Below are 22,801 nucleotides of genomic sequence, written 5' to 3'. Positions count from 1 at the left end.
TGCCATCCCCAGTTTTCAACAAAACATGGTCTTTCAAGACTCTTTATCTCCTTGAACCACTCTTCATCTCCTTGAACCACTCACCATGACTTGTCATGTGGTTTGAAGCACCTGAATCAACATACCATACATCATCCTTACATGCTGCTACATCATTTCTTACATGCTGCTACATCATTTCCAGACATAGCATTAACTACATGTTGCATAATAAACAACCTCTCATTATCCTCATTATTTCTTTTGGAGAATGCATAGTTGTTTTTATGCACTTTTCCATTTTGTATGTCACTCTGTTTCTTATAGCAAACTGCCTGCACATGTCCAGGCTGACCATAGTAAAAACAATCTCATGTATCATTATGCTGCCTTTGCCAATTACCACGAGCTTGTTAACTCCCCCTACCCTCTAAAGTGGCCTCTTCCACCTAAGTGTTATTGTTGTGAATATTGGGACTATTGCTGTTGTGCTGACCATAATTCTGATTACCTGTTCAGCCACCAGTCCACAACCTCTACCTTGTCCTCTACCTGTACTTGTGTAGAAGGCCTTCTGCTTGTTTTGTGAAGACTGTTGATCTTCACCCAAATTCTTCTCTTCAATGATCAGCATTGACACCAAATCTGTGAAGTTGGGAATGTTCTCCTGAGTCTGAATAGATGTCTTGAACGCCTTGTATTGTGGCCCGAGACCACATAGACACACTTCCACCTTATCATCATCATCAATAGAAACACCAATTGATGAAAGGGATTCCACAATGTCCTTGATCTTTAAGGTATAATCATTCACAGACATATTTTTCTTCTCAATAGTGTGAAGCTCATTATTCAACTGAATCTTTCGTGCCTTGGTGTTAGTTTCATATAGCTTCACCAAGGTGTTCCATTCCTCCTTAGATTAATGGCATCCCGTATATGCCCAATCATGGTGTTATGTATACTAATAGAAAGCCAATACATGAATTTCCTTCCTCCTTGATTCCAATCCTTGAATTCTTTTACATCTGCAGCAATTGGATTAATCTCCGGTATCTCTGGTGCCTCCTCGTGTTCAACTTTAATGTAGTCACAGTAACATTTTTCCCATCAGAAAATTTGTCAATCTAAACCTCCAAGCATGGAAGTTGTTCTTATCAAGATTCTCTACAAAATTTGGTTTATTCCATCATTTGACATCTTGCCTGCAACACAAATTTACCAAAAAAACAACACTCTTGTTTGACCTGCACAAACTGTTGTATTCTCTATAAGCAGTAGAACTATACTGCACCCAAACCGTCACAACAACCAGTGACCTCAATTTGTATACATACACCCAATGGCAACTTTAAGACCTCTTTACAGTACACACAGTGTCTACACAACCAATCGCCCTTCTTGTAGTTCCAAAAACTGAGTTCTGCAGAGAATCGAAACTTACCCGCAATGACCTTGAATGCCAGTGAATTGCAAAACGGAGGTCCAGACGCACTCAAAACGCATTTTTGGCTCAAAAAGTTCTGTCCAACCGACAATATAGTTTCCTTGTAGCTCTTCTCTTGCAAAGAAATATCCTCAATCGGAATTCGTTTTTCGATGCCTTCTGAAGAGCTCCCGACACAAGGGTGTAGTAGCCAACACAAAGGGGGAAGAGTAGATGAAGCTCTTACCCTCATACCACTTCCTGTGCTTCACTTTCTTGCCACTTAGCCCTTATCATGAACCAGGCTCTGATACCATGAAAAGATGCAGGGGAGAAGGTGCTTGATATCTTGCAACAAGCACACACACACACTCACACAAACCCTAGAAAAGAACACACAAGGTGAGAGGCTAAAAATTCTTTTTTTTCTTCACACAACAAAAGAGTTCTACAAAGAAGACAAATTGACTAACACACATAATAGAGTATATACAAGTGATCCATAATGTGAACACGCTAAGTGGAGTGGGTAGGTGTGGACTAGTCGGTGTAATCCAGCTATAGAATCGCTGGCGAAGATATGTTTATGCTAGCTACCAGGGATTTCATTCACGTGATCACGTTAACCGCGAAGTGGTAATAACACTAGTTAATAACACTCTCACACACTTGTTAATATCATAGATATTCACACAACCGGGAGAAACTTGCTATCCCGGTTTTCCCGGCGGGCTACTAGCTTGGCCCGGCGGGCCACTATTTAGCCCGGCGGGCTGCTTATCTAGCCCGGCGGGCCTTTTTTTGCGCCAAAAATTTTGCCGTTTTGGAGAGACCTATATAAAGGGTTTCCCCTCACTTCCAAATGTACTTTACCAACGTACTTGGGTGGCTCACCTCAGGCTAAAAGACACAAGAGGTGAGTATAAATATTCTGGATTTTTGTTTGAAGCTTGTTAATAATATTTTGTATTTTATAAGATTTTGATTGTAAATGGTTTATCGTATTTGTTACGTGGACTAGCAATGTCTCCTCTTGGGTGGTCTACTCGAGTGCCAATTGGTCTGGGTAGGAGCTTCCCTAGAGGAGGGTATAGGTGGTGAGATGTTCGGGACATCATCTCTATCTAGGGATGGATTGCCTCAAATGCATCTCACCAAACGTTTGGTTTCTTTAGGTCGACTAGCAATACCTCCTCTTGGGTGGTCTACTCGAGTGCCATTTGGTCTGGGTAGAAGCTTCTCTAGAGGAGGATATAGGTGGTGAGATGTTCGGGACATCATCTCTATTTAGGGATGGATTGCCTCAAATGCATCTCACCAAACGTTTGATTTCTTTAGGTCGACTAGCAATTACCTCCTCTTGGGTGGTCTACTCGAGTGCCATTTGGTCTGGGTAGGAGCTTCTCTAGAGGAGGATATAGGTGGTGAGATGTTCGGGACATCATCTCTATTTAGGGATGGATTGCCTCAAATGCATCTCACCAAACGTTCGGTTGCATTGGCAAGAAGTGGGTTTTAGACTTTATAATTGCATATTTTGGTTTTACTCAGGCTGTTTTGGATCTCAAATCTTGCATGATTGTTGTTTAGGTGTTACAATGGTTGCTTCTAATTGCGGCACATCAACCCAACGAAGCAACAGACCATTAGAAACTAGTGGAGTTTCCTTGCAACGAGATATGACAGCACAAACTTTGAATGTTGCGTCTCAAAGTGGCAAGAGGAGGAGCGGAGGAAAATCACCGGGACCTGAATGGCAATTTGCTTCCAATCTTTCTAGATTTGTCGAATGGAAGTGTAATTTTTGTGGCTTGGTAAAATCTGGGGGTGCTCCCAGAATAAGGGAGCATTTGCTTGGCACTAACACAAAAAATCCCGGAGGTAAATGCAAGGGTGCAGGAGCGCATGTTGCCCACAATGCTAGTAACAAAATGCTTGATGGCTGCTCCATCAGCACCCTCATGGATATTTTTCACTGCGCGGACAACCTCACCTAATATTTGCTCAAATCGATTCCTATCAGACACAATACCCTCGATGTGATTAGGTGACAAGCAACTAATGAGGGTAACGAGTTTGATACGAATTGATTTCTTGATTTCAGGAGTAAGTGCAAGCGTCGCCATCAATCTGCACAATATAATTGACAAATAGTTGCAACATTTATAACCACAAAAAATGCTATTTGTAAGCTAACTAAGAGATTTCTACATCCAACACACTTATGACTCATGTCATGCAAACTAAATAATCACAGTCATCGTCAAAAACAAACACAAAACACAAGTTTACGACTTAACTTGACGTCAGCAGACCTAGTCAGTATACCGACCATCTGCAGATATCGCATTAAGATGAAAACTATGGCACAAGTTAAATGCTTTGACACATCGTCAGCAGACCTAGTCAGTATACCGACCATCTGCAGATGACTATCAAACCAAATAACAAAAACAAACTTCACCACATAGCTTGGTGTCAGCAGACCTAGTCAGTAAACCGACCATCTGCAGATACTGTACTAAGTAGCAAAGCATCACACATGTCAAATGCTACGAGCGCACATCAGCAGACCTAGCCAGTAAACCGGCCATCTGCAGCGGACTCTCAAAGCATTTAACAAAAACAAAGCCGCATTGTAACTTGGTAACTGCAAACCTAGTCAGTAAACCGACCATTTGCAGATACCGTGCCACAACGAAAACTTCTACATAAGTTAAATATTAAGAGTGCACATCAGCAGACCTAGCCAATCGCTCGGCCATCTGCAGCGGGCCTCTTAACATTTAACGACACATGCACATGCATCACAAACAACCTTAAACTTAAGCGTATGCAAAAAATTAAATGACACCAACACTTTCAACTTAAAAATTACCTCAAATAGATCACACTAGCACCACTGACACCAAGTACAAGGAAGATTCTGTGAACAGTGACCCCCTGGACCACCCTTTTATACCACAATATAGCCCGCCGGGCCGGGAGTCGGGCCCGACGGGCTTCTGCGCGCCCGGCGGGCCCGGCGGTCCATACTTGTAGCCCGGCGGGCCAATTGTGGGTTACCAGGTCATCCCACCCTCTAGGATTTGAGAACTGTGAATTTTGTGAACATTGAGATTTGTGAACAATAGCTGTGATCACAAGAAAAAAGGCTGTGATCACGTGAATATGAAATCCCTGCTAGCTACTAAACCCGCCAGTGATGTAAATATCGCACAGTCATGCAGGTGCCTCGTGACTGTCAGCTCATGTTGAGCTTGACATCTCAACAAAAAGTGAATCTTTTTGAAGGAATCTTTAAAAGATGCCAAATGTTTCTCATTTTTAGAAAATATTGCCTATTTTATTCGCAATAGTGTTAAGCAAACAAAGAATGTATTTTTGTATAACACGAATGTACGTAAGAGAGTACTTGTTGATGTGGTGCACTTAGATATCCGTATGGGGGTTGACAAAGATGGCCATCAAAGGGATGATGTCATTACTCTACGAATTTTTCCTTAAATGACTACACAAGGAAGGTGTGGGTCTATTTCCACTACAACACATCTGGGGCACATTAGCGTTTTGGAAGAGGGAGTGTCGAGGTTTTTAATGCTGCCAAGAAGTGAAAAAGCGCTACTCATCAGCAACGTTTTTTTGCTGCTTAAAAAGCTGCGCATCAGCATTTTTTCATTGCTCAACAGCATTTTTAGTAGGAAAAAAACATTGCTACACTGTAAAAAAATCAAATGTTGCTCAGCAACATGGCCTGGAAAAAATCCTGCTTCTTTTGCCGCTGCATCGATTTTATCATTTGAATGTCTGAACCTTGATACTTTGGGTTTTTTTACAGGTTCATATCTAATCTATCTTTTCTACCTCTCCTATCCTATCCTCCTCAAGCTCAAGCAAGGTATGTCTTCTCTTTTCCTTCATCTCCTATGCAAACAAGCTTTCAATGAAAGCTTTCTTGTGAGAATTTCCCTTCTCTTTCCTCTCTTTTAAGTTTTTCTTTTCTTGTTTTTTCTTTCTCATTAAAGCTTAACCTTAACCCTAGATTCTACATAAAAACCCTAATAGAGAGCTTTGATGGAGTCTATTTTTGTACCATTGGATCAAAATGGTAAGTTAAGTGTAAACGTAAGTGAGATTTTTTGGTCTAGTGATCTACATGAGAAGATCACCAGACCAGAAATGAACTACACAGTTGGGTTAGAGAGCCATTTTATGCAGGTTCCTCGGAAGCCACATTTGTATAGTGTGAGGTGCACACTATACTATGTGAGGTGCACACTATACTATGTGAGGTCCATAATGGATTATGGCCTCTTCTATGAGGTTGGTATATAGTTGTGAATGTATATAGATACACTGATGTAGATTGGGCTGGTAGCTTCTTGATATAAGATCTCTTAGCACGTTTATGTTTTCGTTTGGGAGTGGTGTTGTTACAGGGAGTAGCAAGAAGCACATAATTGCCTTGTTGAGTACAGAGATAGAGTATAGGGACGGTATGATGGCAGCAATTAAGGTAGCTTGGTTCCGTAAGCTACTTAGAGATTTGGGGCTACATGTGGATAGGCAGGTTGTCACTGTATTGTTGTTATGTGGCAACCTTAGTAGCATACAGTTGACCAAGAACCCAGTGTTTCATATGTAGACCAAACACATAGAAACATTATCACTTCATCAGAGAGAAGGTCTTGGCAGGAGATGTTGATCTTGTGTACATCAACACAAAGGAGTAAGTACCTCACATTTTCACCAAGGCCCTGGGATCAAAGAAGCTTCACAGATTCCGCACTATGCTTGGAGTCTTTGTTGAGATGGAGTTGAGCTTGAGTTGAGGGGGAGTGTTGAGATTTCAAGCTCAACATGAGCTGGCACTCTTGGCATGCTTGGGTGTTCATTCCACCTTTACACCATTGGCACTTTTGGTAGCTAACATGATGGATCTTTTCCAGTGATTCTACAATTGGAGTACACCTACCTAGTCCAATTGAGTTATAGCATACTTATCTTGCCAACTCACATACTTAGCATGTTTACATTATGGACCACTTGTACATAGTACTCTAGTACTTATGTTGGTTTTCACTTATCTTTAGCCTAAACCTTTTTTGAGAGCAATAAGTAGAAGAAGATTTTAGCCTTCCATCTATGTGTGTGTCTTCTCCATTGTTGTGAGAGTGTGTGTGTGTGCTTGGAAGAGCTCAAGCTCTCTCTCCTTCTCTAATATTTTCATCTTAGTCATGTCGCACTCCCTAGTGTTGGTGTGTACGATAATGTTTCGTACTCAAAAGCTAGGTTTGAGTATGAAGTCGCAACGACTTAGCTTGGATGTAAATGCATAAGCACTTGATCTAATGCCAGATACACTTGTTGGGAATCATTTTACGATTTTTCTTGGTTTTCTGATGTTTTAGATTTTCTATGATTTTTTACTTTCTTGTGGCTTTCTTTTGGTGCTTTTCTTATATTTTTGGTAAATTTTCTTGATTTTTAAATGTTTTTAGTGTTTTTATAAAGTTTTAGATTTTTCTCCAGAGTTTAGTAGGTTAATGTCTGAGGTTATGGTCTCTAGAATTTTGTCCCAGTAGGATCGACAATCCTATTGGGTAATTTACGTGTGATTCTTCTTAAAAACATTTCGCCTAGAAACAATTATACACAAAACGATTCCTCTCAAACACGATCCTTGATGAAATGATTCTAGTCAAAATGATTTAACTAAAATAATTCTACTATAGAACGATTCAAGAATTGGATCATATAAGGTAAGTCTGCTTTATCAATGTATCCATTTAAATGGCAGTGATGTGTAGGCATAGGCTAATAATGGCTCAAGGTGCTTTTTTCTTCTTTAGGAGGTTTTTTCTCTCTAGTGTATGTACACACTCTTATACGTGTGTGTAAGTGACCTTATCATGTCACTTCACTTGTACTTTACTCATTCTCATTAATCTACTTTGAGTGTTGTGCTTTTATATGCTTTCATCTATCTCCTTGCTTATTACCTTGATCTATGTGTGTTTTGCTACCTTGGTCTCCACTCCAATAATTGGCATCAGAGCAGGTCCTCTTGGCTCTCACTCCCTTGTTATGTTCTCCTTAAGCTACTCTTTGATTGTCTCAGATTGAGTAGATGGAGAAGTATACCATATAGTGTGTTGTTAACTAAGTTAACATTAATTTTTATGTGTTTCTGGGCTGATTCGCATGCTATAAGGTTTCCATAGACATCTCGAGGGAGTGTCAATTTGATCTGCTTTCGTTTGATTTTGGATTTTTTTCACTATAATATCATTTAGTATGTAGACATGGCCATTGTAATCTTTGACATCGCTTATTTAATCTAATTATTTTTAACAGCATCATTAACATTATCATCGATTTTTGCATTATTTCTAAGTATCATTTCCACACTACTCTGTATTTTTTCTTAATCTACTAGCGACAAGCATCTCGATTACATTCAGTGGTCAGTGTGCATTGATGCTACTTATAGGTTAGTTGGGTTATTTACATTGTGTGTCAGAGATTAGTTATTTGTAGACTTGTTAAGGATAAGCTTAAAAGACCAACTACCCCTTTATGGTCCGATATGATGCACCATGTATTGGTCTCACCAAAGCGCTTTGGAATGTTGTTATTGGCATTGAGACACGCCCTGTCTCACTAGCATAGCAGCATAATACAAGTACATTCGATGGTGATACAAGTTTTGATGTAAGTGTGGCATTTGCCTCCACACCTCCCACAGCGAAACAAGCCAAGTAGGATGGAAGGGATGCATAAACGCATGCATTGGTGGCACTTTTAGTGAAAAAGAGAATTATTCCTCATATTTGCTTATATAAAATTGAGAAGCATGCTTCGGATGTACTTGATGCGCTTTCCCAGGTGTATAACAAGGCACAATTTGTTAGATATTTGGTAGTATTATAGGGTGAGGTCATATGCTTATGCCATGGGTACTTTTGTCCCACTGGGTTTTTTGCCACATGGCCACCCAGGTGTGAATGGGCACCTTAGGGGGTTAACTAGTATATATGCAATCTCATTCATACTCCATTCATAGTTTAGGGTTGCTTGCTCATTTGTACTTTCTCTTTAAACTTTGTAGAGATCCTCATCTCTCTCCTTTGAGCTTGCCAATCTCTCATATTCTACACCCTTGTGTTCTTGTCTTTGAGAATTATGTGTATGAATGCAACTCTCCATTCTATGTGAGCTAACAGTGTTTTTTGGTTTGTCTCTGCATTGTGTTCAAGCTTTCCATAGCTTGTCGTCTTAATTGGTTTTTATCAGGTGGCTTTGTAGCTCTTTATCACTTCAAGTTGAGGTGCTTTTTGAAGCTTTCTAATTCATGCTTCCATTGAAGCTTTCTTTCTCTGTGAATAGTGAGGAAGGCTACCTCTTTTTGAATTGACTTTTCTACTTTAAACAAGAGTGTGGTTGGAATTATTTCTTGCCATTGATTCAACTTCTCACACCAAGCTATTCATCCACATGTACAGTAGCAGTCGACTTCGATTTCACAGTCGAATCATTTTTCTCATAGCCAAATTGTTCTAGCAGTGTAGATGCCAAATGATCCGACTCCACTTTTCCACCTCTTTTTTGTAGGCGACACATAGAATTGCCTGATTTTGGAATCACTCGATTGCTTGACTTTGTGATCATTTTTTAGGGCAATCACGTATTTTTGGGATCATTTTCAGATTTGCAATTGACTAATCCAGCTAGTCGAACCGATCGATTCCACTTTTTGATCGATTCTGCTTTTTGACCAATTCCACTTTTTGACAATTCCAAAAGTCGGATCGTACACAACAATCTAACTCTGGCGATTTGACCTTAAGGATCATACTCCGGAGACCCTACCCCAACAATCCTACCTCATCGATTCTACTTTCTTAAATTGTTTGATTCTAGCTTTTGGGATCATGATTTGATATGATGATTATGGCCCCAATCCAAGTGCCAATGGTGATTAAGGTAAGATTAATCGTGGAGTTAAGTCCTTAATGCCAAAAAACTTAAAAAAATAAGAAACAGAAGAAATATAGCTTGAGTCAATGAAAAAGAGATGCTTTGTGGTATGTGAAGGAAACCTCTATGTTGTGGTGCATCTGCACAAGCAGGCCTTCGCTCAGACTTGCGACAATACTGACTCTCCTTATTCAAAATTTAGGATTCCTATTAATCCACATTGCCCACAAATACTCACCCCTGTCACATGCCATAGGATGGATGATATTCCTTTGGATTCTCCTAACTTAATTTCTTTCTATTTTAACCCTAAGTCACGTGATAGCCTTACATACTTATGCTAACCTAAGGCCATTCTGGTTCCCCCCCTCATAGGTGATGAAGAGATGGTTAATGGTTTCCTCCTCCCTTTTGCATCTCGAGAAAAGGCCATTTCCAATCCCTAACTTGTGCGCATTAGAATACGTCCAAAGGGCTTTATGAAGAAGGAGCCACAATAGATAGGGCTTTTTGAGGGGATAATGGGGGCCTAATAGGGTAAAAATATAAGATGCCAATAAAATAGTATAAGTATAGATGGGTTGGGGAATGTTTATATATATGAACTTTGAAATTTTCTACCTTATATGCTAGTATGTAGTGTACTTTTGACGAATTTATCTTTAAAACCCACTAAAAACTAAAAAAATTTGGGTGATTTTTCCTAAAAAGGTTTCTGGTGAAATAGCTTGACCATATCAAAGACCCCTCTAAAATAGTCCTTGGGCTAAAAATAGGATTGTTCATTTTGATGTGTAGAGAGGAGGCATCCGCGTGCATATAGGGGACAGGGAGAATGCACTCTGCACCCACCCAAGCTGGCATTCTAGGTCTAACGGCCCCTTTGCACTAAATTAGAGGCACTTTGTCTAGGTCCCGCATCTCCCTTCTATCTTTGATGGGGGGGCTAGGTTCTCCTCCCGAAGTCTATAGGTCTATTTGGGTCAGTGGTCTTCCCCTCTAGTGCTGTTCATTGACGTCCCATATATTACCCCAAGTCTGAATACCTTTTTTGGAGAGCTTATGGGCTTTTGAGCTCCAAGGAGAACCGTATGAGTCCTAGTGTAAGATGCGTAATTTGAACCTAAGTTGGTTTGCGAATTGGGTCTTGAGTTTAAGTTTGATGAGCTTTTCCTCTTGATTAGAAATTTTGTCAAAGTTGGCCACTTTTGTGGAAGATATGCAACAATTATATTGTTATACCAATATTTTTTTGGAAACTTCAAGTGTGGAAAGCAAAAGCATTATCCATGATAATGATGCAGATGGATTATTGGAGGGTCCTATGTTTTAGTGGTGCTATTTGTTGTTAAGATGTTTACATTTGACACATCATTTTGTGAAAGTTCAAGCACAACCACTCGTGCGAATTGTTGGAGGAATTTTGAGCATTTCAATATTGTCCGCCTTGCCAAACTAAATATGCAAAATGTCGTGAGAGCTTTACAGTAGGGGTTTTTAGAGACAACACAATGTGCACACAATAAAGGATTTTCGTGTTCAAAATAAGGAAATATTCATTGAAAGGAAATTTTTGTCAGCTTTAAATTTGCGCAGATTTCAAAATCCATGAAAAATATCCATTTGTAGAGGGAATACACGTAAAATTTCAAAACTCATAGAAGAGAAAGCGTTTTTTACAAATTAAAGCATAGAAGAAGAGGGAATACACGTAAAATTTCAAAACTCATAGAAGAGAAAGCGTTTTTTTTAAAATTAAAAACATAGAATAAGTAAAATTTCAAAACCCATGGTACAGAATGAGTTCTTTAATTAAGAACATACGATAAGAGCACGAGAGAGAGAGAGAGGTGTTAGAATAATAATTGATTGAGAGAATATATGGACACTAGCTGCTCCCAGCAGCACAGCTGATCTCTGCATGGTTGAAGTCTGATTAAGCTGCAGGTTGCACAAATTACAGGTATAACTGATTGCATATGTTGATCAACTCTTTTCTAGATGAGAACGCAGAATGGCCATGATCGTTTCGACAACCCAAATCATACCTGACATGCTTAAAAGCCGAGCTTATTAGGCTTATTAATCCGATATGCTAATTAGGTTAGACACTTCGATGTGATTGCTCGGATGATTAATTAATGCATCTTTCAATATGTCGCTACATGTTGAGGAGCATCGCATTGCAGCCACACCGCGGACACCTTGGGTCTTTGCTTGACATGAGAAGTACATACATCAAACATCTCATGCAGGCTGCGGTTGTCATTAGTGCTTCATCTGTTACTTTAATCTGGCCATTAATTTCTTGATTAAGTGGTGATAATACAAACGACTGTACCTCCTTCAGTGGTTCCACTAATCCTTCATCATTGACATCATAATCGCCATCATCATCATCATGCAGCTGGAAGCTCATCGCAGAGAGCGAGGATGATGATGAGCATCTGGACGTGCAAGAATTAGTACTGCACAGGGATAGCTGATCAGAATCCGTGATATTGTAATTATCTCCTATCGTCTGGGGAGGCCCGCGATTACCAGTAGCACTGGTAGCATAATTAGAAAGACATGACAATGAAGAGTAGCTGATTGGAGAAGAACTTGATGATGTAGTTGGAGGTTGATGATGATTAGAGAAGCTAGACAGCCTTAGATCTAGATCAAGAGCGTGATGATCAGGGTCATTACCGACTAATCGCTCTTCATTAGGCGTTAATTGCTGTGTGTCTCTGTTGTCCCACTGTATAAACGGCGGCTTGGAGAAGCTGCCTAAAGAATGGATTGAATCAACGTTTACAGACAAGCGCGGATCAGAATATGAAGTGTCTCCAGTGCTCAAATTCTTATAGAAAAAAGCTCCCGACTGCATGAAATAGAAAACACAAATCAGCAACTGCAATAATGCATGTGTTGCAATAATGCAGGACATACTGAACTAATAAGAACCCTATAAGTTTGATTCATTGATATTAATAAATGCGTTAATATGAGTTATCGATTAATTGATGAATCAATATTACAAACCTTTTGACTTAATTAAAACACTACCACCTGAGATTAATAACGAATTAGGCGTAGATATAAGCATGAATTAAGCATCAATGGTTTACCATACTTTAATACTACCAAACTAATTATTTGTACCATAAATGATCCAGATAGCTTATCCAAAACATCTGGTTTAGTTACAAGTCATATTAAGAAGCAAATCAAAAGGCAAAGTTCTGAGAGTAGAGGATGATTGTAGAACCTTGAGATCGAGACATTGCTCCCATCCAGGCGGCAAAGGAGAGCCCAGACACTGATCAAGGAAATGGAAATTAGGGCTGGGCAGATTAACGTTAATTGGAGAGCTAATCACTCCATTGCCAGTGAGCGCATGTTGGCTGGTAATTGCAAGGCCCAGCAAGCTTTCTAGGTTCATTGCACCAAGCTGTTAGTGTAAGGAGAAAGAAGGATTGACAGGGAGACACAGCAGGGGCACACGAGAGGAGAAGAACAAAACACTGCAAGGAAAGTACAGCTACGATGGCACAGCGGTAGATAGGACAGTGAAAGGATCAGCTTCGAGGAGATGTGAGGGAACAGGGTTATAAAGGCGAGGTTGGCTGCGGATTGGGGAGGGTTTAGTGGTTGAATTAGTGGTTAATTTAAGCAACGTGATAGGATTAAGGGGCGAGAGAGAGAGAGAGAGAGCGCTTGATGAGAGTCGTGACAACCACCACCCTATTCAATTGCATTGACACCAATTTAATGAGCACCCGTGGGCCTCCCCCCTACACGAAATCACGGGCTCGCCCTTGCTACGATGAGAGGCCTATTATTGTTTGCAGTCGTTGCCATCTTAATTAGGCTCATAACTTCATATAAGGTTCAAAGTAGGGGCAGCCTCCCTCATATGCTTACTACCAAAACACATAGATTAATATTTCATAAAATGAAGCCTCTATCCCTTAAGGCTTACCTCCTCTTGGGTACTGGACCATATGGGCTAAGCGGCTAACTTCATGAATGGGTTTTGTGGTTTTTTTAAGTGTCAATTTGTGCTCACATAACCCTGTTTGTATTGCAATTTTTTTTGAAATTTTAAAATCTTTTTTAGAATTCCACATGCTTTTACTTTTAAGAGATAAAATTTGTATATTTTAATTATAACTCCCGATATTTGTATAATTTCTAGTGATTTTCACTTCTAAACCCTAAACGCCCATTAAGCCTAAGCATCGCTTTTAATTATGCCAATTCATTGGTTTCAGTTGGTGACTTTACCTTGGTTTATGTAGGTCCAAGAAACCATGAGTTGGCTAGTCATCATGGCACAGGTTACTAAGACCAGTTTGTGAGAGCCAACTAATTCAACATTTGCTGTTAATGCCCTCTTACTTGACTTGATTCGGGGGGGGGGGGGTGTGCTGCACAATTTACCTTTTTGGGCAAGCTGCAATCAAATCCCACGTTCATTGAGCAATCCACGATCCATTTTAATCAACGTGTATTTACTCACTTGGGTATTTTTTTTGCACGTCAGTTCTTCAATCCACAACAACTTCACCCAAATTTCGTTGATCAATATTACCAGCTGTAGTCAATTAATAGAATCGTGAATGCATCCATCGTGTGCAGAGTAGCAATTTTTTCCCCTTTTTCGGGGGGCCATTTTTTAAATCATAGCAGCACAATTTATTTGCACCGACCACAACAGTTATGCACCAGCACCTCTTGATATGAATCTCGCAATTATTATCATTATTATGCAACATCATCTCTTTACTATGGTTCCATTCAACCTCCATCATTATAATGCTCGTCATTATAATGCTCGGATGAATTTTCTTCAGTGGTTTAAACATTTATTAGAATTTGACATTTCAAATTCCTTCCAGAATTTTAAAATTCGGTAGCTTGAATTTCTCTCAATACTCATATTTCATTTATTTTTATTTTTATTTTATTTTATTTATTATTAATTATTATTATTTTTTGGGTAGAATGCATGTTTCAAGTATTAATCTCAACTCTCATCCAAACATCGCCTCACTTTCAATGCAAATAACGAGCTCCATTGATGTCTCAAACCAAAACTATTTATTCAAAACTATGACCTTTCTCAACTATAGTAGTAATCTCACTCCCTAATTAATCAATTTTATTTTCCACTCATTGTAGGCCCTATTTAAATCAAAATATTTAAATAATAGAATGACCTTCAAACCTCTTGGAACCTAAACCCTTCATTGAACAAATCAATGTGATGAGCAAACAACTTAGCTTTACACGTGCTACTTGAAACCTTCAAAGGGAACTATCAATAACTACTCATGGTAGCTTTGGAAAGGGGAGGCTAATTAAAAGAAACAACTTGCACTACTTATGAGCTCCAAGACAAAAATGGGTGGGAAAAAAATGGAGAAAATGATCAAATACATAGAGAAGGTGACAAAATTATATCACTCTATCAAAAATGATCAAATCTATAGAGAAGGTGACAAAATTATATTACTCTATATGAAGATTTCAAACCTTGTCTTGTGGTGAGCTACCAAAAGGTGACAATCCCAACATAATTTATCAAAATGTCAAAGCTCACTCTCGTAGTGTAGTTGTTGATAGGGAATTTTTGCAAATAGAATTATACTAGAAAGTCAATTTTGTGAGTGGATGTATAATGTAAAGGTGAGTCTCGAGATTGCTTTTACTTGGAAAGAGGAGCCTTTTTTTAAATATTTAATTAATGGCTTGCAACTATTTCATGCACCGTTAAACAGCCATTGTAATAAAGGTGGAATCATGAATGGCCCTTCTCAAAACAATAGCTTCTATCCTTCCGAGGAGGTATCTATGGAAGTTAACACCCACGAAGCTCCTCAATTCAGACCCACGCATCGATGATTTCATGGATAGACGCTGAACATTGAAGTTCTTAGTTAACCACATGCAAATTACTAACTCCAACGCGTTTACGAGTTGGATAGGAAAAATTAAATTATTCATGTGGCTAAGCACACAAGCTGGATCGGTAATGGATTATAGTAAACTCCCTTACCTTCCACTCGGGTTGGATTGCGTGCACAGAAGTTAGCCAAGCTTTAAAAATCCACTAAACCTTGATGAAATCTATCATTAAGCAGGGGGCAAAGTAGGGGTCAAAATTGGAAGAAGTGGGTGAATTCGGAGTCTCATTGGCTGGAGCCAGCAAAGGAAGCAACGGCCACATTGAAGAAGAGGATGATTAGTGGGTTGCCCAAATGCACGCCTAGCTGTAAGCAAGGATTTAATGTTGGTTTCGGGGGTGTATGGGACACAACAGCAGAGAGGGAGGGCACAGCTGAGCAGTCACTAAAAATGGCGAGCTATGAAGCCCCTACACCACGTTGGACCCACTCAAGCTCATCCCAATGCCCACAAAACACACACACACATTGTCAAAGTGCCCACAAAACACACACGCACAGTCACGACTCACACCCAGTGCCCACAAAAAAAAAAAAAACACACATACACACACACATACACCCCCCCCACCCCATCCCACCCCAGTGCCCACATGACCCATTCAATGAAAGCAGACCCTATATATTTTTTAAATATATTCCACTGTTTTAACCCAAAAAAAAGAAAGAAAGAAAGAAAGAAAGCAGACCCTATTTAGCTCGCTCTCTTCAATGTTGATGAGTTTCATTCATGATTCAACATTGTATTTGGCCACCAAAAGGGACCCCAAGTTTAAAGCTTAATTAAGGCCCTAAATTTAGAAGGCTTATATGTGCGACATCTCCACCACACCCTAACAAGAGGATTAACGTGCCATCATGAGCCATGTCCATTTTATATAGAGATGGAGACAAGTAGCCGAGCAGCATTATTATTATGCAGCCTTGAATCATTTGTTAGTTGAGGAGACGACGAATTGTATTAACGCCCCCTCCAACAAAGCTTGCGCAATGGGCCATGGTGGTGGTGGCCCATGGGACCAATGAGCATTAGGGGACTCCTTTCCTTAAACTAGTTTATTCTTAAAAGGCCTACGAGAGAGAGAGAGAGAGAGAGAGAGAGAGCAAGCAACCTTTAATATGAATATTTAGTGAATAGTTTGTGTGTGTGCGCGCGTGTGTTGGTTGAGAGTTTTTTTTTAAATGTTAAAAGTTTATTTAAATGTTTTATTAATTTGAAATAGTGTGTGTGTGTGTGTATATGAGAGAGAGAAAGTGCAACCTTTTATTGTTTTTTAAAGACACTTTAATATGAATAGTTAGTGAATGGTTTGTATATGTATTGGTTGAGAGTTTTTTTTAAATGTTAAAAATTTATTAAAATATTTTATTAATTTGAAATTGTGTGTGTAGTAGGTCAGTTGGTTAAAGTGGATGGCTGGTAACCCAAGGTCAGGAGTTCGATCCACAACGGCTTGCATTACATATGGTGTTACCTTGTACCTCCTAAACCTGTAGGTGTGTGTGTTTGTAAGAAGGGTAAACGGGACCCTCATGTAATAAAAATCATCCAAATTCTTTTATATATAAAAAAGAAATTGTGTGTGTGTGTGTGTGTGTGTGTGTTGGTTGAGAGTTTTTTTTTATGTTAATTTTTTAAAATATTTTATTAATTTAAAATTATGTATGTGTGTGTGTGTGTGGGTGGGTGAGAGAGAGAGAGAGAGAGAGTGTGTGTGTGTGCGTGTGTGTGTGTGTTTTATGGGTCTATGTAGGTTTTTGAAATTGTGTGTGTGTGTGTGTGTGTGTGAGAGAGAGAGAGAGAGAGAGAGATAGAGTGTGTATTTTGTGGGTATGTGGTTGGAATAGTGTGTGTGTGTGTGTGTGTGTGAGAGAGAGAGAGAGAGAGAGAGAGAGAGAAAGATAGAGGGAGAGAGTGTATTTATGAAGGTTTGTAAGTGTAAAGTTTTTATGTAAGTTGAGAGTTATTTTTTTAAATGTGTTCATCCTTTAAAATGTTAAACGTTTATTAAAGTGTTTTATTAATTTGAAATAGCGTGTGTGTGTGTGTGTGTGAGAGAGAGAGAGAGAGAGAGAGAGAGAGAGAGAGAGAGAGAGAGAAAGTGTAACCTTTTATTATTTTTTATTAAAGACACTTTAATATGAATAGTTAGTGAATAGTTTGTGTGTGTGTGTGTGTGTGTGTGTGTGTGTGTGTTGGTTGAGAGTTTTTTTTAATGTTAAAAGTTTATTAAAATGTTTTATTAATTTGAAATTGTGTGTGTGTGTGTTGGTTGAGAGTTTTTTTTAATATTAAATTTTTTAAGTGTTTTATTAATTTGAAATTGTGTGTGTGTGTGTGTGTGTGTGTGTGAGAGAGAGAGAGAGAGAGAGAGAGAGAGAGATAGTGTGTGTGTGTGTGTATTTTGTGGTTCTGTGTGGGTTTTTGAAATAGTGTGTGTGTGTGTGTGTGTGTGTGAGAGAGAGAGAGAGAGAGAGAGAGAGAGAGAGAGAGAGAGAGAGAAATAGCAACTATGGTGGTATATTCTAGAGATTGTACTCTTCACTCATTTAGGAGCCCTTTCTTACAAGTGCCATATTTGTGGTGCAATAATTTGGAAGTGTGAGGCATCAAGAAAACTTGGAGAATATGTGGGCAAACACTGTTGTGGAAGTGGGAAGGTCTCTTTACTACCATTGGAAAATCCACCTCCTGCATTGGTGGAGTTGTTGCATGGTAATGATAATGCAAGTAAGGAATACAAAAAGAATATACGCTCTTATAATAATGCCTTGGCATTCGTTTCACTGGGTGCTCACTTGGATAGTCAGTTCACTAGGGGAGGAGGAGTATTCAATTTTCGAATCCATGGTACCACTTATCATCGTGTTGGTTCTGTCATACCTGATGAAACCCGAGATGTGGCTCCTCAATTTGCTCAGCTATATGTGTATGATACAGAGCATGAATTAGAGAATAGACTTCATGGGATGCCTTCTTTAAATCACAACATTGTCGAAAGGTTGCAAACAATGGTGTATGTACATAATCCATACGCTCGTGCAGTTCGTTCAATGAGAGAAATGATGTTAAGTCCACATGAAGATTTTGAGAATGGTCATAACTGAAGCTCGATCAACTTCACGGCAATACTTGGTCCCTCTACAGGGAAGTGAGGTAGCAGCTATCATGCCGAGTCAAAGAGATGATTTTCATGTGGGTCATAGAGACATTCAAATAATGTTACCCACCACAGGTGCTATAAAAAAAATATCTAACTTGCATCGCTCATATATGCCTCTATTATATGTTCTTCTATTTTCTCAAGGAGAGGATGGTTGGCATGTTGGAATTCCACAATGGTAGGAATAGAGAAGGCTCAAATGAGGATACAAAGACCATAACTCAACGACAAGACTATGCTTATAGCTGCAGATTAGGGAAGATACAAATGCATGCCTTTTATGCGGTGGTCGCCTTTTGCAACAGTACATTGTTGATGACATTGTTGATGCATATAGTAGCATGGAAGAATTTAGATTAGTATGGATACACAATAACCAGAAAGCATTGCGTGATGAAGTATACCAGGGTCTTGCAGATATGGTTAATTTAAGCAATGGGGTTAATAGAGTCTCTACAGGCATTGCTGGACGCAGGGGGTTGTTGCCATCTACATATACTGGGGGGCCTAGATATATGCATCAATTGTACCAAGATTCAATGGCTATTGTTAGAAAGATGGGTAAACCTGACCTGTTTATCACCTTTACTTGCAATCCCAAGTGGGATGAAATAACTAATGCTTTATTGTCAGGTCAAGTTGCCCAAGATTGACCTGACGTGATTGCACGGGTCTTTTATGAGAAGCATAAGGATATGATGCACTCATTGGTGAAAAAATCAATATTTGGAACAGTATTGGGATTTGTTTCTGTTATTGAATTTCAAAAAAGAGGCTTGCCACATGCACATATATTATTGATATTGGAAAGTGGATATAAACCGATCGAGATCCCTCACTATGATATGCCAGGTGTGTGCTGAACTTCCTGACAAGGTGATGTTTCCAGAGTTGCACTACATAATTAGTCATTGCAATGTCCATGGACCATGCGGTGAACTGAATATGCACTCTCCTTGCATGGTTAATGGGAGTTGCAAACATCGGTATCCTCAGAATTTATGCGAGACTACTAGCGTTGATGATGACAATGGGTATCCAACTTACATGCGACGAGATGATGGTAGTTTCATCCAGGTAAAGGATCATAGGGTGAATAGTCAATGGGGTTGTTCCATATAACCCTTTTCTCTGTTTGAAGTACGATGCCTATATTAACATAGAAGTTTGCTCTACCATTACAGCTGTAAAATATTTGTATAAGTATGTATACAAAGGACATGACAGAGCTACTATAGAGTTACAAGATAAAAATGGGGTTATTGATGAGGTTAGTCAATATCTGGATGCACGGTATGTTTCTGCTTCAGAGGCATGCTGGCACATATATCAATATGATTTGCACGATGAAAATCCTGATATACAAAGGTTACATGTTCATCTCCCAATGCACAATAATGTGCTTTTCAATGACCAGGATGACTTGCATGTGATGTGATTAGTTGTGATAGAAACCAAAGAACATCTCTCACCGAATGGTTCAAAGCCAATTAATTGTATGCGGATGAAAATAGCTTACTATATGTTGATTTCCCTTGCAAGTGGTGTGGAATTAGGACCTTCGGACTAAAAGGAAAAAGGAAAATACAATTGGACGTATGTATAATGTTAATCCGAGTGCAAGTGAGCAATATTACGGATGCTATTCACAGTGTGCAAAGGGTGCAAATCTTTTGAGGATTTGCGAACAGTGAATGGACATTTGTATCCATGTTTTAAGGCTGCATGTGAAGCTAGAGGGATGTTGGACAGTGATGAGAGGTGGTACATGTGTCTCCATGAAGCTGCAATTTAGAATACAGGATTCCAGCTGCGTCAATTGTTTGTCATTGTAATGGTTTTTTGTGAGCCTATATGCCTTGGGCAGCTTTGGGACAAATTCTCTGCCGAACTTTCAGAAGATTTTTTCCATTCATTGCAGCAAAGAGGGTGTGTCGATATTGGTGTTTGTCATTCTATATCAAAGAATCAGGCATTGTTACACATGCAAGATCTCTTACACCACATTAGGGAAAAAGGGAGCTCATTTTGGGGCCTTTTACGGTTTGGAAAAATAAGCTCTCAACCAATGAACAGAGGGCCAACGTAATGTTGGAAATTCACAAAAATAAAAGAAAATAGATAAAAGAAACAATATTTTATGTAGGTACAAGCGTGCTACATTAATGTGGAGATTGGTTTTTTATTCTCACAAGATCTTTGGACATGAAGATAGAATCTAGTCTGACATTTTCTCTAACAAGGGCCTTCCCGCTTCCACCTCCCTTTGAACTTTGAATTGTTGTGCTGCCTTTCCTTCGAAAGGTCTACCATTCTACACCACTGCCTCATTGTGCAGCAACCTCTTCTTTTCCAAAACTGCTCCCTTGATCTAGTTTGGCTTAGAGTAAGATGTTTCTTGTCAACTATCTGTCTGCCTACTTTCTCTTTCTTGAAACTTCACTTTGTTATCTTGTTTACATTACTTTGCTGTGGTTTCAGATTCACAAGATATCAATGGTGAATAAAAACTATGGTCGTTCTTGTAGAAGACGCTCTGTGGATGATAATGCTATAAAGGCAGAATTATACCACACATCCTTACCCCGTCGACCTGCTTCTTCTATTTCTTCGGTAGAGAATTCAAGTACAATCAAAACGGAAGGAACTTGGGAAAGGTTTACTGTTTCGAAAGGAGCATGGGTGCTCATGCAACCTAGTAAAAGAAAGAGACCCCAGACAAAAAATATTTTCTTGGCATCATGGAAGGGAAGAGTACGAGATTTTAAAATCACCAGAGGAAAGATATCGGTGAAAGAAGTTTTGATTCAGCATGTGTACATGCATAAAGAACTTGTCTTGCGAGACTATCCAAATGATCTTCCGCAACACAGGCCTAATTGTATATTTTTCTATTGTGGTTTTGTTCTTTATGAGGTGCATGGATTTTTAAGACAAAGCTTTCTTTCTTTGCTTATTGATATTCTTGTGTTATTTTATTTCAGATTTATACCCTTCATCGTATGAGACATGGCAAAACATCGATTGTATTTTGGGATTTATAGATGTTTTGCATGGATCGATAGGAGAACAACAATACGAAGGTCGATGTGCAACAGAGCTAGCTCAATCCGGTATATTTTTTACTGATCATTTTTATCAGTTGCTGGACAATGCAAACACACATGGTGTGTTAAGAAAACAAGACCTTCCAGCATGGAATTCAGTGGATTGGCCTCTCCCACATTTTAGTGTTACAGAGGCATATAGAGCCAAGCTTTTCAAAGAAGTACAGAAAGCTCTGAGGCCCAATATTGCCACAAGGATAATAAAAATTTCTTTGTGCATGCCTCTCACAGTTTTTGTAGACTTGTTTAATACCTTTCCAGTGAAGGTTTCAAAAACAATGTTCACAGTTAAAGCAACAAGTCTGGCATGCATGCAACAATTTTTGGATAAAGGTTGGGATAAGAAGACATGTAGTTCAGTGTTTTGTGAGGTTGTCCAACCTTCTATGCAACTGAAGTACATGGTTGCATCACAAAATTTCATTTTTTCTTTTTATTATAAGCGCAGTCGAATGCTAGGTACAAAACTAGTCCCAATGGATCAAGATGAAGATTCTTTTGGTGCAAAAAATAAACTTCTTGATATTGATGTTGTTGAGAATGGTGATGTGCTAGTCAATATCACATTAAGACAATGTTGCTCCCTAGCTCAATTGCGCAATGACATTCTATTTGAGACAGAAGGTTCTATTTCAAAGGACTTTTTATTTATCTACAACAATAAGAAGGTATACCATGTGACTTATCCTAGTCTCATTAAGCACTGCTATTAGTTTACTTTACCCTATTGTTTCATATTGCTTTTTTGCAGGTGCTCAAAAGAAGAGAGAGATCAATAAAATGCAAAGACATTGAAAATTTGAAAATTGAGATAACACAGACTCCATAAACAAAGGTATTATATTCAGAAATGTAAAATTCTGTACAGAAGTGTTTAATTACATATGTAGAACATATTCTTGACAACAATTTTCTATTTATCTACAGGCTGATCTAGAGGCTGCTCTACATGGTCCAAGCTCATCGTATCATCTTTATTTGGAGAATCTACTTTCTGTTGCTTCATCTTGTCGTGTACAGTCTCTTGGTGCTGCTCCATTGTCTCCTCTACTGCCCCTGGAGCATCTGTTTGCTGCTGCTCCATCATTTCCTCAATAACATCAGCAGAAGCAGGTCCTTGTTCTTGTGGCTTCTCCTCATCAGCACTAGGTCCTTGTTCTTGTGGCTTCTCCTCATCAGCACAGCAGGTCC

General features: G+C 39.1%; 1 protein-coding gene across 1 annotated transcript; it reads right to left on the bottom strand.

Annotated features, from left to right (window-relative positions):
* Positions 1-11,183: 11,183 nt before the first annotated feature.
* Positions 11,184-13,090, bottom strand: LOC147613422 (uncharacterized). The gene is made up of 2 exons (XM_086781164.1): positions 12,639-13,090; positions 11,184-12,251 (listed from the first exon to the last, which is right to left on the bottom strand). The coding sequence occupies exons 1-2, from the start codon at positions 12,810-12,812 to the stop codon at positions 11,547-11,549; spliced, it is 879 nt and encodes a 292-aa protein (XP_086637290.1). The 5' UTR covers positions 12,813-13,090; the 3' UTR covers positions 11,184-11,546.
* Between the last annotated feature and the right edge of the window lie 9,711 nt (positions 13,091-22,801).

The sequence above is a fragment of the Cibotium barometz genome, chromosome 43 (genome assembly GCF_041138505.1).
Source record: "Cibotium barometz isolate CiBa-2024 chromosome 43, ASM4113850v1, whole genome shotgun sequence".
Lineage (NCBI taxonomy): Eukaryota > Viridiplantae > Streptophyta > Polypodiopsida > Cyatheales > Cibotiaceae > Cibotium > Cibotium barometz.
Note: the sequence above shows the minus strand (reverse complement) of the source record. Positions and strands in the feature narration are given on the sequence as shown.

What these genes read in the sequence shown, in the direction of transcription:
- LOC147613422 (XM_086781164.1), bottom strand. Translation starts at nt 12,812, where the DNA reads ATGAACCTAGAAAGCTTGCTGGGCCTTGCAATTACCAGCCAACATGCG. An exon ending in AGCAATGTCTCGATCTCAAG is followed by an intron (nt 12,252 to 12,638) that starts GTTCTACAATCA and finishes TATTTCATGCAG; the next exon opens with TCGGGAGCTTTTTTCTATAA.